The sequence below is a fragment of the Mastacembelus armatus genome, chromosome 2 (genome assembly GCF_900324485.2).
Source record: "Mastacembelus armatus chromosome 2, fMasArm1.2, whole genome shotgun sequence".
NCBI lineage: Eukaryota > Metazoa > Chordata > Actinopteri > Synbranchiformes > Mastacembelidae > Mastacembelus > Mastacembelus armatus.
This window is the reverse complement of record NC_046634.1, coordinates 4,873,548-4,889,107: the sequence shown is the minus strand read 5'-3', so window position 1 is coordinate 4,889,107 and position 15,560 is coordinate 4,873,548. Positions and strand designations below refer to the sequence as shown.

General features: G+C 38.0%; 1 protein-coding gene across 14 annotated transcripts in view; it reads right to left on the bottom strand.

The window, feature by feature from the left end:
• The window catches only part of tns1a (tensin 1a), a 52,940-nt gene that overhangs the window by 22,250 nt on the left and 15,130 nt on the right, over positions 1-15,560 (bottom strand). For 8 of the 14 annotated variants that reach the window (XM_026302115.1, XM_026302107.1, XM_026302106.1 and 5 more), the window contains 14 exons: positions 15,153-15,191; positions 13,568-13,609; positions 9,498-9,547; positions 8,248-8,419; positions 7,868-7,918; positions 7,616-7,738; positions 7,020-7,084; positions 6,412-6,495; positions 3,517-3,629; positions 3,367-3,427; positions 3,186-3,261; positions 2,495-2,639; positions 2,144-2,209; positions 1,762-1,887 (listed from right to left, as the gene is read on the bottom strand). In XM_026302115.1, coding sequence (XP_026157900.1) covers positions 1,762-1,887; positions 2,144-2,209; positions 2,495-2,639; positions 3,186-3,261; positions 3,367-3,427; positions 3,517-3,629; positions 6,412-6,495; positions 7,020-7,084; positions 7,616-7,738; positions 7,868-7,918; positions 8,248-8,397 — 1,060 coding nt within the window. In that variant the 5' untranslated portion in view covers positions 8,398-8,419; positions 9,498-9,547; positions 13,568-13,609; positions 15,153-15,191. The remainder of the gene's footprint in view (positions 1-1,761; positions 1,888-2,143; positions 2,210-2,494; positions 2,640-3,185; positions 3,262-3,366; positions 3,428-3,516; positions 3,630-6,411; positions 6,496-7,019; positions 7,085-7,615; positions 7,739-7,867; positions 7,919-8,247; positions 8,420-9,497; positions 9,548-13,567; positions 13,610-15,152; positions 15,192-15,560) is intronic. The other 6 variants (XM_026302120.2, XM_026302118.1, XM_026302119.1 and 3 more) reach the window with 1 other exon arrangement.

Below are 15,560 nucleotides of genomic sequence, written 5' to 3'. Positions count from 1 at the left end.
AGCCTAGCCACTAAATTTCAATTATTAATCTCAACCGATCTCTGATCTTAATCCAAATAAATCCAATCTGACACCTCACCCTAACCTTAACCACTAGATTTGTATGCCTAACCTCAACCATTTGTCTCTCCGATCCTAACCAGACATAAAGGGTATTTAACCCTAAACCAGTACTCTAATGTCAAACCATCTGCATTAATGGCGCAAAGTATTTAGGAGCTAAATTGACATGTGCTGGCCCACACTTTGACAGCCTTTGGCTGTCTATCCCAAACCTCTTTGAAGCATACGGAGCGGGGAGAATCATCAAGCTGTAGCTATTTCACCCAATCCTAATCTTAACACCCCAGTTAAGACTATGGTTCCATCTTGACATCAAATTAAACCCCCTATCAACAATCTTGACTGAGCAGTTTAAAAGAGATTCTAGCAAATATTATTTTTTTCTTGCAGGAACACAAAAAGGTGAGGAGAATGGTCATAACCGAGAATATGGCATCAAAGCTCAACACAAGTGTCCATTGCCATCAGGTATCCAGCTACACAAATATACAAAATTATCTTCACAAAATTCCACTTACAAAATACTTAACAGAATCAGCACATGGGACAGTTATTGTAGCCCTGCAGACCTAATAGGTTAGTAAGTAGGTTAGCTGATGAACCTCCTGATTCAGCCAAGCCTACGAAGGTTGACAAGATTGAACCCCAAGACAGTGGGAGGGACATCACAAGGGTGCAAGAGTGAAGGCTGCAATTAGAGAAATTAATAAACTGGCCAAGAGGCCTTTCTGCTGAGTGCAGAGAACACTGCCGCCCATTCAATTACGATCAAACTTGCAATCCTGGCGAATCCCACTGACCTTCTTGCAACACAGCAATTACCACAACAGTTCTCTGGGGATGTTCATAAAAATGAAATGGGTCTTTGGGAAGCCATAAAAAAATCCCATATATAAAAGTGGATGCAGCACCACAAACACTGCCAGGTCCTCACTCAAATGAAGGTGAGTGCATCATCCTTTGCAAATTTCTCAGCGTAACAGCAGTGATCATGAATCTCATCATCACTGAGAGGATCCAAGGGACTCTGCAAGTCTGTCAGTTATTTTAAGTGGTCAGACTATGTGTATAAATACTCAGGTTATTTTATGATCTTATTAATTTGTGATTTTATGGTTTATTCCAGAAGTTGTCTTGTATTAATGTGCTGATAAATATTGGAGGTATATATTTTTATACAATATCTCAATTTAATTTAAGTGTTTTACATTTGCATTTTTGGCATATGGCATGGGGATATTGCAGTGTATTGCATAAATGCCTTATTCCTGCACTCTTGGTACACAAGCAAAACCAAGTGGTTGAAAATGGGTTTGGGCATTTGAGGGACTTGAGATTGACGGTGTTTCAGGTTACAGCTGCCCTGTGGAGGGGGCAGACAGTAGCAGGGTGCCTGACGCCCCCCTATATCTGCAGTTTCTATTTAAAGGCCTAATTGACAAGTTCATGGGAGGAGGGTTTGTGGCGTCATGAGCTACCCATAGAGGATTAAAGCTAGTTGAAAATCAGGAGGCCACAGACAATTGAGAGCAGACTGCATCAGAGGCATAGATCTTAATGTGTTATGACTGAGGAGTTTAATTCATGTGTTTCCATTTACACGTAAATTATTGAAACATCACATTATCCTACAAACAGATATTATATAATAGAGCGAGACACTGAATGGTGTGATAATATCTGAATGGGGAAACATACCGTGCTCACTTTCCATAAAGTCCTCGCAGTGCTGGTTGAAGTTCTCATACGAGTCCCAGCGGATTAGTGGATCCTGGGTGTTGTAGTCCACAGAAACACTTGGCCCATTCTCCAGGTGGCCAAGGCCTGAGGAACAGAGGATATCATGGGTAATGGAGTTCTATCAACTTTATTAGTTGCTACATCATGGATGAGTGCACAGAAGTGTCATATCCAGCACAAGGGTAAAAAAATTCACATTTATTCCTACAGCACAAGTTGCATAAATTTAGAAAAATAAAGGCCATTATCATTTCTTTGACAACTGTTATGATTTCCAGTAAATCTGGATAAATGTTTAATGTTGTGAACTCAATGAGTTAGGAAAAACTGATTATTGTACCTCTGATTTTTTCTGGTCCATATGAGAAAACAAACTCCACCTTCCCATACTCTGGGAACCTCTCATCTGTACAGACACATATAGGATAAGAATGATTTGTTGTTTTGGTAAAACAAACATGGACATAAACATACACATACACAAAGGATGGGTCAAATATGATGTTTCTAAATCTGATTGAATCACAGTGTATTCTGAACTACCTTCACCACGCCTATCTCACTTTGCATTACTCAAGACAGAGTACATAGATAGAGACATACACACACACTTTATTTTTTCATCTGATTGCAAAATGATACAAACCACTGTGAAACAAAGAAACACAGAATACTATAAAAACAGACCCACCCACAGAGACGTTACCTCTGAAGGTCTCGTCTAGTTCGTTCTTCCCAAAAACCACCCCGAGGTCATGGATGGCACAAGTGTGGAACTGTACCCTGAACACTACATCTCTGGTTGGATTTCTGTACCTCTTGTGGTAACACTTCAGCTATGGTGAACATGAATGACAGAAAGTCTTTGTTAAACAGCTTAATACATTATTACATTATTAATACAATATTAGTAAATATATTAGTGACCTAAATTAGTAAATTATATTGTTCTTAACAATTTAGCATTAAAATGCATGGAAAATTATATATTGCCATGAAAAAAGCCATGAAAATTTGCGGAGGATATATGTGGTTTCCGCAAACAATTGTTTCCTTGGTTAGGTTCTAAGGAAAAATCTGTGAACGACTGAGGCTGCGAACTCTGAACTGCAACTTTGCGGGGGTCAATTGTACATTAATCGGTGTATCAATCAGTCGCAGAGGTGACAGCAGAGCCTATCTACCTGAACTTTTACATATAGATCTTCATACATATTCTGGCTGCCACATTTCTTTGTACATTTTTCTAAGCAATACATACTCAAACCCTTACAGGTGAGAGTATTTATTGTATTTCTCTAATAGAGAAAAAAGGAGGAATATGAAAAAATTATAGGAAATCAATTAGAAAGGAAAGCTTGATGTTCTCAATAAAATCTTACCAAGATGTCTCCTTTTAGAAGAAGGCCAGGTTCGATGGTGATGCAGATACTGGTGTTGCTGTCTCCTTGCACATTACTATGATTAAGAAAAGGTAATTACACTGGGTTAAAATTCGCATACTGGTTTCCACATAAGGTCAGCTTATGTCCTGGAACTGAAGTGGAATAGAAGTTCCCATACTATATTCCTGATGTATAGACTGGTTGCATTGCCTGGTAGATCTTCAGGAAAGGACGGCAACCTGTGAAGGAAAATAAACAAGGATGGTGAAACGTTTTCGATAACTCCAGCAAAATCTGAACTGTACAGTTGGCATGGACAGATACTCACCTCCTTTAGACTCAAAATTAGGGATTCCGTGCATGATTACATGATGCAGGAAGAGAGGCTTGTTGTTGATTTTTATGTGTCCAGACAGAAGGCCGTTGAAGTATTGCACATACCTGCAGTCAAAGGAAAGGCAGCACAAAAGTAGAGAGACACTCACTTACAGGAATGCTGATTTATTATTGATTCTAATGTCAGTAAAAAAGAAATTAATTTACTTCATTGTCTGGAACTAAGGATATGATACAACACATGATGTGCACAAGCAAGCATTTTTTGTCTATTGGTAGTAATCCGCAGTAAGCTTCCACAAAGTCTAGCTACTGGTTTTTAATTGTAATTGAAGTAATTGTTGATGAAGAGAACATTTTGATATGATGGCGCTACTACATTAAATGTCACTTTGTCACCAAAATCATTAGGGGTCGAAAACACATCACATTCACAACATCAAATTCAGTGGTATTCAGGAGACAGAGTCATAAATAAATAGCTATTTTGTATCTTAGCAGGTAATTATTGAATAAACTCTCATCATGTAGTTCACCTTTACCACCTGTAATCTCCAACAGCACAGTCATAACTGGATTCCAGTCTGGCCATATATCAGCCTTCATGCACTGCAGGTGATGTCTGAGTGAACTGGTGTGTACAGAGGCCACCCAGGGGTCTGTTGAGTTAGTGTGGTCTGTTTGTTAATGGTGATAATGATGATAGTACCAAAGCTGACCTTGACCATGGGGTTCCCATATGCAGACACCCCCCATGCTCTGCTGTCACCGACCAGATGGTTTAGCTTCTCTGAAATTCAATTAGACTGAGCCAGGAGGCAGCAGCAGTGCTGAGAGGAGAGAAGGGGCTTGTAGCTACAGCTCATGCATGTTTGTGTGCATTTCTATCTTTGTGAGGACCATTTTGAGCACAATTACATCTGACTGAGCATATTTTGACAAAGTTGGAAATATGGACATTCCTCAGTTTTTCCAAACTCCAGTTTGAGGGTTAACACTTTGTTTTAAGGTTAAGATTAGAAATAGGTTTAGGTTAGGGTCAGGGTAAGGGTTGAGTTTAGGCATCTACTTCTGATGGTTAGGGTCAGGATAAGGATCTAGGGAATGCATTATGTCAATGAGTGTCGTCACAAAGGGAAAAATACAAGTTTGTGTGTGTAATAATGTACTGATCTAATTAGAGTTTGTTCTGTTTTATAACAAATTAACCAGCATGTAACAAATAGTGCACACAGGTAAATCAAATCAATTAGACAACAGCCACACTGACTTTACTTCTTACCATCAGCTTTAAGACTTAGACAAGACTCTTATTATCTTATTGCCCTACACTCAGTGAAGATTTTTCAGAAAAAAAAAAAAAAAAAAAAAAAAAAAAAACACCCAATGTGACCCACTGTCACACCAGAGGCAGCTAGTCTTCTCAGCAAAGCTTTAGGATGTTTACTGTACTATGATTTCACAAAAAAACATAGCATCATTGAATGACATTAAACATGACAGGCAGCACCTTTAATCCAGACTTTTAAGTCGTCATAGCAGCAGTACATTATGCTTATCTTATTCTCTCAATGTCTGTTAATGCCACACATTCCAGACCATAATACTGGCAGACTCCAGGGGCAGAGATAATTATACCCATTGCAGGAAATAGCAGCAGGGCAGAGGGCAAGCCTATAGACCTAGAGAATGGCTGGCTGCCTAATTCACTAGCTGAAATGAAGTGATGTTAGGTCCCCTGGTGATTCTTTTGTTTCTTCGTTTATTCCGTGTAACCTTTTCCCTGGTCGTCTATTCCAAGTAGCTCAGATCAAGAGTCCTCTCAAGAAAGAAGACTGTGAGGGGTCAAGATTTTGGACATTTGACTGTCTGGTGATGCACCGGACATAATAATATGGTAAGAGCAAATGTATGACTTTAAAAAATAGTGTATCAGAAGACAGTCTCCCTTGGGTGAGCTACATTCAAAATAAAAAATATTAAATGTTTAAATATGTTAAAACCACTTTTGATCTGTTTGACCCATTCTGCCTGGGAATTTACTCTGCTGTTTTGCTCTCTATTCATGGAAAGGACATTATCTCAAAACACTTAATACTAAAAGTGGAGAAGAACTAAAGGAAAATATGCTTTGAATGCTTAATAACCAGGAATGTACTGTCACCAAGTCCCGCAGCCTCCCTAGAGACGGCAGTGGAATCCCTGACAGACAGATCGCCTCTCTCTCTGTGCCATGACATTTACACACAATTATCCTGATTAAAACGAAATTGGAGATAAACAGGAGAAAAAAGGAAAGAATTTCATCTGCTAAACAGGGCAGATAGTTTTTCTACAACTTGTGATCACTCAGCATGTCTTGTCTATCAGTTCTTAGACTAACTGAACAACTGGCCAAATGGCCATTTGTTATACCCCAGTGATTTTCCAATCATAGCTTAGTAAGCGTAGCTAGACAGGCAGCTTTGCACCATGCTAAGTCCATGTGCGTGGTAGAAGTTACACCACTGAACAAAATCTTAAGACAATCAACAAAAATGGTGGGGCTGCTCACTATTGAGTCCTTTTTGACACTTTTAGTTCCGTTTTGGGCTATGGCTTTAAACTTTCAATCAGCTGATGAACAGCCTGTTTGCGTTTAAATGCAGTTTTCAGTCAATTGCCTACTCTCTGTTTTTGTGTCTTGCTCCTGTTTCTTCTTTTGGCATTTTGAAGCACTACTTACAACCTGGTTACGATCCACCAGCAGGAAATGGAAATACTTTCCCTTGGTCTTAAGATTTTGTTCTGTACATGAACCATTTGGTGGTTTCTAGTTTTACCTCCTCCAAACATACAGAATCAAAAGTAAGAAGTTATGTAAAAAAAAAAGTTAGAAGTATCTTACCTTCTCTGTGATGGCTGACCCACAGGAACTGCTTTGTCCTCATAGAAGCGCCTCATGGCAAACCTGTCCAATGCCTGGTCAGCACTGCATGACACAGATCAGGCAGGCAATTAGTTTTTTTCCTTAACTTACAAACTAGATTCTAGTTTGGAAAACAACAGACACTGCAAATTTTATTTAGAAATATCCCCTTCACTATTCATCACTTCATCATTTACAAAGTAGCTTTGAATCCTCCTGGCTGTGTTCCACTTATTAACATCTGGATGCATTAAAAATGATGACATTTTTGGAGCACTTTTTCTCACAGAGTCAGAAAAATAACCCAGCCAGGATGGAGTGTTTTGCCATAATAATCACATCAGTGTTTAATTTTCAAGGCTGCTCAAGTTCCAGACCTTGAGGCCTAACTGTGATGGATTGGCACTCCTGTCCTTACAAAACCGTCTAAAGAGGAGATTTAATGTACCGAAATTCCATTTGTTCAACAGTGAAAAAATGTACGTGACAGCCAAAAATCTGACACATCTCTTAGTTTAGATTTAACTGAGTTAGAAACAATCTAATTGTTATGTTTGTTGCCTATGCTTTCATAACATGTTTGTTACCTTGCAGATATGTTGCTGTAGTGCATGTACGCAGCCACCACCACCCCTGTTCGACCTCGGTTCCCCTGTGACACAAAACAAGAGAAACAAAAAAAAATTTTGTCAGTAACATGATTGAAAGTTTGAATGTGAATGATTAAAAAGTTTATTTGACACATGAATTATTTTATAGAGATCAAATACTTGTGTCATAAATATTGAGAGAGAGAGGAACAAATGAATACATGGATTACATTTGAAAACTCAAAAGCTGTAAGCATAAATAATATGAAATAGTGCTGCTTCACTTTGCTTGTTTAAAATGACCGTCTGGACTGGTCTATTCAATAATAGAACAGGGAAGCTGGAATAATGTTTTCATTTCTGCTTCATCTGGACAACATCTCCACACACATGTAATGTAATGTATGTTTAAACAAACCAGAATGGACTGTATAACCTTAAAAATTGAATAACTACAAGAATTGATGTTGTCTTAATGAAATCAGCAAGGGGCTATTATAGTAGGAATATGTTGGACAATGATTCTTGGAAAATAACAGATGCTTTTTTCTTTCACGTTCTGAACAGCTGCATATTGCTCACTGCTTTTTTACCTTGTTGTGCAGTACAACCACATTGCGTGGGTCTCCATTGAGCCACGTGTCAATGGCCTTGCACATGCTGCAGATTTTGTCCAGCGCCGGTGCATGGTGATCTGGCCAGCCAAACTCCAAAACCTGGGGAGGATTATCCCAACGAAAAGGAGGTTTCATTTTTCATCTTTGTGGTGTCATTTCTCTCAAACATGAGGTTATATATCAACAGATGACCCAGGTTACATAAAGACTGAAATGAGGTGTTATTACCTTGTGGTTTAACTTGGATAAGTCATTCCTTCGCTCACTCAGGTTGAGTATCTGAAATCAAAAAAGAGAACAAACCTAATATATCAAAGCCCTTATGGACACGTACATTTTATAGAATACAAAATTCCTTTTTATAGCTCCTTTTCCTCAAAGCCCCATAAAAATCATTTTATCACTGTAGTCGCTACAGAGTCACTTCTGCTCACAACAGCAACCAACAATTCAGAACCTTCCATCAAAATGAACACATTTCTGATAAAATTTTAAAAACAGAGAACACAATTTGTCCAATTTTCTGAGAAGAGAACAAAGTTGTGTAAACAGGAAATCCAAAACGTGATATGGGTCGAATCTCCTGGATTTGATGGAGAGTATCTCACCAGATAGTGTTCACCATGTTTGGACTGCAGCATCGTTGCCACCTCCCTGAGGTTGGTAGTGTAGCTGCGTTCCTCAGCGCTGGCTGGGAAAGAGACAGAGATGATCCTCTCTGTGATGTAGACCAGGTCCACCTCATAGCTCTCCTCCATGGCCTGAACCACACTCTGACTCCTGGCAGGGCAGAGGGAGCAGAAGGTTTTCATTGGGTGTTTTTGTATCTTACAGGAGGGGGTTTCATGGTGAAATGGAGTTTTGTAAATGTCTACCACCTTCAACAACATAGGTCCTTATTTCCTGAAGCTTTGTGTTATACAGCCAAACAGAAAACAAACTTTCTATATTGAACCAGATGTGGCCCTCTAGATGTCTTCTTCTCACTAGGATCAGAACAGCTGTCGAAACCTAAATTTAGTGTAAAGGACATTTTAACATCTGCAGAGTGAGGCCTTTTTACATTCTAAACACGGCACAGTCACTCCATTAATGTTCAGCATAAGACAATATGATCATCAGCTGTGTTCACTCCAAAGAACATTTTCTGTGATTATCATCTTTACGGGGACTGTTAATCTGTTATACAGCTGCTGTCAGTACACATGTAAAACTATCCAACATCTCTCAGGGACTAACTATGGAGTTCAATCATTTATCCAATGTAAACTCCCACAGCTCACTCTTACATTTCTTGGAAAGCAAAAGATCTACAATCCTTTTCAGGCTGTTGACATGACCTTTGCTGATATTATTCAATCTATAATACTGGCCAAGCAGCGATCAGGTGTATTGGCAAGTGAGCATACAGTGTAGCTCTGCATGAAAACAGCCATGTCTGAGGAATAACAGACAAGTGTGAAATGAGCATTTACAATCCAAGTAAAAAAAAAAAAAAAAATCCAGCACAAACAACTGTAATTTGATATTCATCACAGAATAGAATAGAGTTATGAATAACAATGGATTTAAGGGAATTCCTTCTCATGAAAAGTGGAGTTTTCATACCAACAGAAACTTGTTAACCCCAAATGTTATGTTTATTTTGCTTTTCTGTCCATATATTGTGGAGTCATAAGAAGCTTTAAAAATTAATAAAGAGGACTTTCAGATATGTTTTGCTGTCACTGCAGTTTATGCTGGTGGGAAAATTTTGAATCACTTAATTTTTATTGATTTTGTTACATATCTATCACTTGTTTTCCGATGAACCACGTGCGTCTATATAACGTGTTCATATGAAAGTGCTGAGTATTACCGTGACTGCTTTCGCCTTATCTCCACACTCTTGCAGGACCTTGTAGATCCCTGGAAAGTTCACATGAGCACATACAAAACGACAACACGCACATGCATGCACACACACACACGCACACACATAAAAGCAGAGGGTGGGGAGAGAGAAAATTCATAAGCGTACTCCATCTGGTAATGATGATGATTATATTAAATTACAATCTGACACAACCTATTAGGGAAAAGTCACATCACAGAAGAATAAGAAGCAGGAAAAGCTGGAAAAGAAGAGGAGGGAGAAGGATAAGAACAAGAATAAAGCAAAATAGTCAAAGAAAAAAAGTGCAAAAAAGAGTCAGATTTAAAGAAAGTAATGAAAAAGAAATAAAAGGACAAAAAGAACTGAAGACAAAGAATATGGAAAAGGAGAATAAAACGATGAGCAGCAGAAAAAGAAACAGAAAAGAGGAAGATGAAGAGAAATAATAAAAGGAGAAAAATAGATTAAAAAGCACAAAAACAAAGGGTTCTTGACTTAGGTCTTCTCAGGACCCTTTATCCTGTTCTGCTTCTAGTTATTTACTGAGGAAAGAGTGGATGTTTCACTGTTGCAGGACTAAACAGGGAAAGTGATGTAATACATTGCTCTGTCTAAGAATCTCTGCATAATAGAGACCCCAGCACAGGGATTGAGTTGGCTGCCATGGAAAAGGTGAAGCTAAAAAGACACAAAGACAGCTGAAATGATCTTCACAGATGTCGTCTTTGACAATCGTTACTTTTCCCTGCAGCGTCCTAAAGAGCGAGCTTTAGTGGTCAAGTGGTTAAACAGAAATGCTGGTAAGAAGGGTCTCTAATCATGAAGCATGGTTAAACACACAAATCTCTCCATATTACTACTGAAGAGCTTCAGAGATAAAATAGTCCCACCCCCAAGAGCCAAAATGGGAAGTGTAATTCTGGGTGATTTGACAGGATCCAGATGCTAGGTGGACCATGGGTACTGGTGTGTGCAAAATGAAACAGTCTGTTTGCATAGTGTGTTGTCTGTTGTCTTGTAGCAACACAACAGTGTGAACACCTCATGAAAGTCAATGTCGCATGTAAAGTGGAGTGTACTATGTATGGACCATTCAAATGAGAAAGTTGGTTCTCACAGTGAAATGCTGGTTTTCACTGTGAAAGAATTCATAAAGTAAAACATGCTTTCCAGCCAAAGTATATGCAGCGTATTTATCTGTTTGCTAGTGTTTTCTATAAACTGTAAAAACACATCAATGCATTTTGTTTTATAGTACGCTGGAGTGGCCTACCTTGCTGAACAGGTACCCAGTGCTCCACCTCCACAATGAACGCAGGTGGGTAAAATGCCTTGGAATGGAGCTGCCCAGAGGCATGTTTTGGCTCTATAGCTAAGAACTGTGAAATTCCAGTCACAATTTAGGATTTTATGTCCAATTTTATCATTTTCAAAGCATCACCTGAGTCATCGTGACATGCTACATGAGCAGTTCCCATTCAATCCTCACGATAGAAAAGAAGCTAAACTCCACAACATCTGTGCTAAACTTCATTAGCGATTATGTAATATATCATGATGCAGCTTTAGTCTTTTCTCTCTGTCTTAGCTGTCTTCTCCCTGCTTTGTCTTGCTTTCTCTCGTCCTCTCCTTCCCACCCACTCTGTGTTCTCTGGAACTACTCCTCCCTCGGTCTCATTATCTTTCATTATTTCTGTCTCCCCCATCTGCGTTTTTTTTGTCTCAACTGCCTATTTTCCCAAGCTATGTCTTTATGTGTGCAGTGGTTCCTGTGTAAAAATATAGCATAGTTGTATATTGCTGCATGTGTTTAACCTTAATTATCCTTCAGAATCTAGTGACTTATGCTGTAGGCCAGCAAATCATAAAATATGTAATGAGAACAATGTTTTTTCTGTGCTATCTTTATACTTTCCTGGTGCCAAAACAGTAAAATGGTCATTTCCATTAAAGTTTGAAATTGGATGAAACTGGATTGGATGAAATTTTTTCTTTTGTATTCTTTGTGCACAGTCTGTATCAAAGCAGGAAGCAGAAGATGTCAAGATAAACACATTAGGAATTGAAAAATTATTTCCTTTTAAATTCAGCCAAAATAAATATATGGATTTAACATATCAGCACCACACAAGATTTCTATTCATCTTGAAATAAAAGCAACATGATAGGATGGGAAAACACAAAGAATGCTTTGATATGAGGTAACAACCACAACAAGTTTTGGTAAGCAAAACTTTTGATGATATATCAAGAAATATGAGAACGCACCTTTTATGTGAAATGTCTGGTAAAGGGGCCCTGTCTATTGTATTACCACAGTATTGACACCAATATGTTACTGTCAAATTGTTTGTAGCAGTTTTCTATAATTACAGTAAGAAATAAGACCTGGATTAATACAATTTAGTAGCCCCTTGCTGTTGTATGTAAATCTTTAATTAACTCCTGCAATAATGTAAACACATCCTGTCCCCGGGACCCACTCTGGTTCTTCTCATTTTGTCAGCTCTACCCACACTCATGTAGGCCTCCCTCTCTTCCTCTGGGTGAACAGCATATAGAACAACATATAGAATGAGCTCAGATTCATACAAGCTGGTGTCTATGCAGAGTCACCACCGTTCCAAACATTCAGGCGACATCTGACACACACATTGACTCAGTAATGTGACTCACAAAAGACAAAAGACAAATGAGAGAAAAATGCTGATGCTAGTTTCATGAAAACAAAAACAAAGACATGGAATTAGCTTATAATCTAAAAACAGTTCATAACAACATTTAAACAAGCTAGCAAAATTCACCCTTGTGATTGGTGGCTTGAATAAACTGTTTTCTTTTTGGTAGTCTTTCCATCCTCTCTTATTTTTCTGTAATCTCACATTCTCGGGAAGCCACTGCTTGTACCCACACCCTGCATGGATTTAGCAAGCTAAACATGTATGTTTAGTTCCAGGCCAGGTCTGGGCAGCGATTTCTGGCACAGACACACATTCGCAGTGAGCTGGCAGCAACACATGTTATGGCAGCTTTGCATCTTGTAAGTTATATATCATACATATATATATATATATATATATATATATATATATATATATATATATATATATATATATATATATACACACACACACACACACACGATACATACCTTACAATATATTTATTTATTTTATATCTATCTTATTGTATGGAGTCTGGAGTGTGCTACTGCAATAATTAGAATTTTTATTTAATTATCATTCAATTGTAAATTAATACCAATTATTAATTCAAATAAGGCATGAAGAAAAATATCATTTGAATTGCTAATTACATTCCGTTGGTCTGTCCTAAGATTATGAAATTGGAATAAAATAATTTTAAAGTGTAACCTTCTGATTATAGACTGTTATGTGTGTGAATTTTACATTGAAAAATACAATTTGAAGACGGCACTGTTCAATTTAAAGATGTGAAAGATGTGTGTTTAGTGATGTGAAATATAATGCGTGAGGAGTACATAAAAAATAAAAGCCTCTTCAACACTTATGTGTTGCATGATGCTGCCACCTTCTGCAGTTTGCAGGAACAGGTGGGAGTTATGTTTGGGGTCAGAGCTCAACAGCTTCAATTATTAATTTATTTGATCAACCTTTTACACATTAAATGAGTTAAATACTGAAGAAGCTCATAATTAATCTGGTGGCAGACTCTAGACTATATCCATTATAGCAAGGATGGGGTACAAGTTTACATTCAGTAATAGTACAATACACAATTTTTGAATGGGTGCATTTTCATGTTGAAAGACCACCCCACACTGCTAAAACACTGTTTTATTACTGTATGCTGGGGCATTATGATTTGCCCTAACTGGGACTAAGGGGTCTGGTGCAAACTATGACAAATGACCAGACCATGTATGTGTCCACATACATTTGGCCAGAAAGTGTAGACAAGATTGTTATTCCAGCACACCGTTGCAATAACAACAAGAGCATTTATGAATGAACAGCTTTTAAAGCATGTCTCCTTGGAATAAACACTCATAAAATAGATGTGATACTTACCGGTGTATCTACATGCTTTAATGGCAGCTGAGGAGTGGGAGGCTGGAGAGAGAAGCCAGACAGAGTGTTTTAGTCATTGTTTCTTTCACACCAAGGAAGAAACAATATGTTTAGTGAAAGGATGAGAAGGAATAAGAAGATGCAGAGACTATTTCTTTGGTAGACCTTTCTCTCTTTGCCTGTGTAGCCAATGGTGATTCACCAGACTCATTACATTAATCTTGAGGAAAATATCTTGCTTTCTGTCTCTTTGACCTATACACACTTTCACTATCATACTGTACATGGAGGAAGATGATCCTGAACTGTCTCAGCACTGCAAAACTGAGGAAAACCTAAAACTTGAGTTAAACCTGAGGCTACTGTACATTTAATTACGGAGGAAAAACTACAGAAAAAGTCTTTGGTCAAGAGGTGGTGCTGCATGTTTGTGCCTCTCATGAAGAAGAAAGCAGCATACAGCAGGTTTTTACTGAAATTTAACTTTTTATTCATGCATTTGAATCTCTTCTGACTGATTGACTGTGCTTTTGGGGGAAAAAAAGCTTTATTAATATAACATTGTGTTTTATAAATCTCACAAAAAGTATGTGATCCACACACAAACAGTGACAGTGATCCATGTGTTAAGGAAAATCTCTTAACTGAGTTAAGTACGGTGTCTTAGGCCAATGTCAGCTCTATAAACAAAACCAGGGACTGTTTAACAACCTGCAGCAGTCATTTAAAAAGCTAGCATCCAAAGTAAATAATTGGAAAAGCAGTTTCTGTAGCTTGGAATGTGCCTAATTTAGTCATATCATATTGGTGGTTAATCTTAAAACAAGATGGACAACACCACTTTTACTTGACTTTACAGAAAAGTGACTAGAAATCAGAAGAATGAACAAATTGCTAATTTTGCTGGTTTTCTTATCACAGTCCACAATTCCCTGAGCATGCACCCTTTATGAAAAGGATGAATTTGGTCCCATTTCAAGCTCATTAAAGTGAAAATGAGTCAAGCTGCAGTGTCGCAGTGCATAAATCACTTGAAGAATGGAAAATTATCACTCTGACTACAGCTTATATCCTCTTACGCATTTTGAAATTCTCAGAGAAAATCAGTGATTTAGGTTCCTGTCTTATGACAATTATCATGGTGGCTGTATACTATAAACTAACAGTATATTTATTTCAGATATGTGCTAATTTACACCATGTAAGCCATATTTAGTTTTCTACATCTGAACACACTAGTTGCTTAAAGGCACTGGAATAGTTTGAGAAGGCAGCAGAGATGATTTTCTACATACAATTAAATCTGGACTTCCACTCAGGCCCATCACACTTTTACCTTTTAAAACCTCAAAGAAACTGCTCTGCCTTAACACATCATCATCACATCATCTATAGTTGGAAATTTGAGCTGTACAGACAGGATTTTCATTTTGAACCTCACAGTTTCCCGTGTATGGTTTTCTCTCATAATTCTAGGAAGGCTCAGAACATTATAAAGAGGATTTCAGAGGTCATTGAGATCTTGAACCATTTCCTTGATCAGCTCATTTCTGCACTGACATGCACATGCACAAGGAACACTCACCAGCTCATAGTTGGTAGTTGTTTGACATGATGTGATGACCTGTAAAAGAAGAAACACAGGTAGGAGAGCTATCAGAGAGATGTAGAACAAAAAAAAATAAAAAATTAAAGCAAACATGAACTAGTAGCATTTTTTTCATCCCTGAAGCCCTTAAGTGCTGTGTTTTAAAAGTGCATGTATTTTTCTAGAAACAAAGAGGGACAGACATCTCTGAATGTGTCCTCCTGACCACGATGAATATTCCCCAAAATTGCTGCTAACAGTACAAAAATAAAACATCTTTTAAAAAAGGCCAGTTTCTTTGCATGTGAAATGTCAGGCCCATTCCAGGCAAAGTGACTATATTTTATTTTTGTTATGTCCCTATGAGAAAATTCAGGCAAAACACAACACAAACCAAGTCAGGTC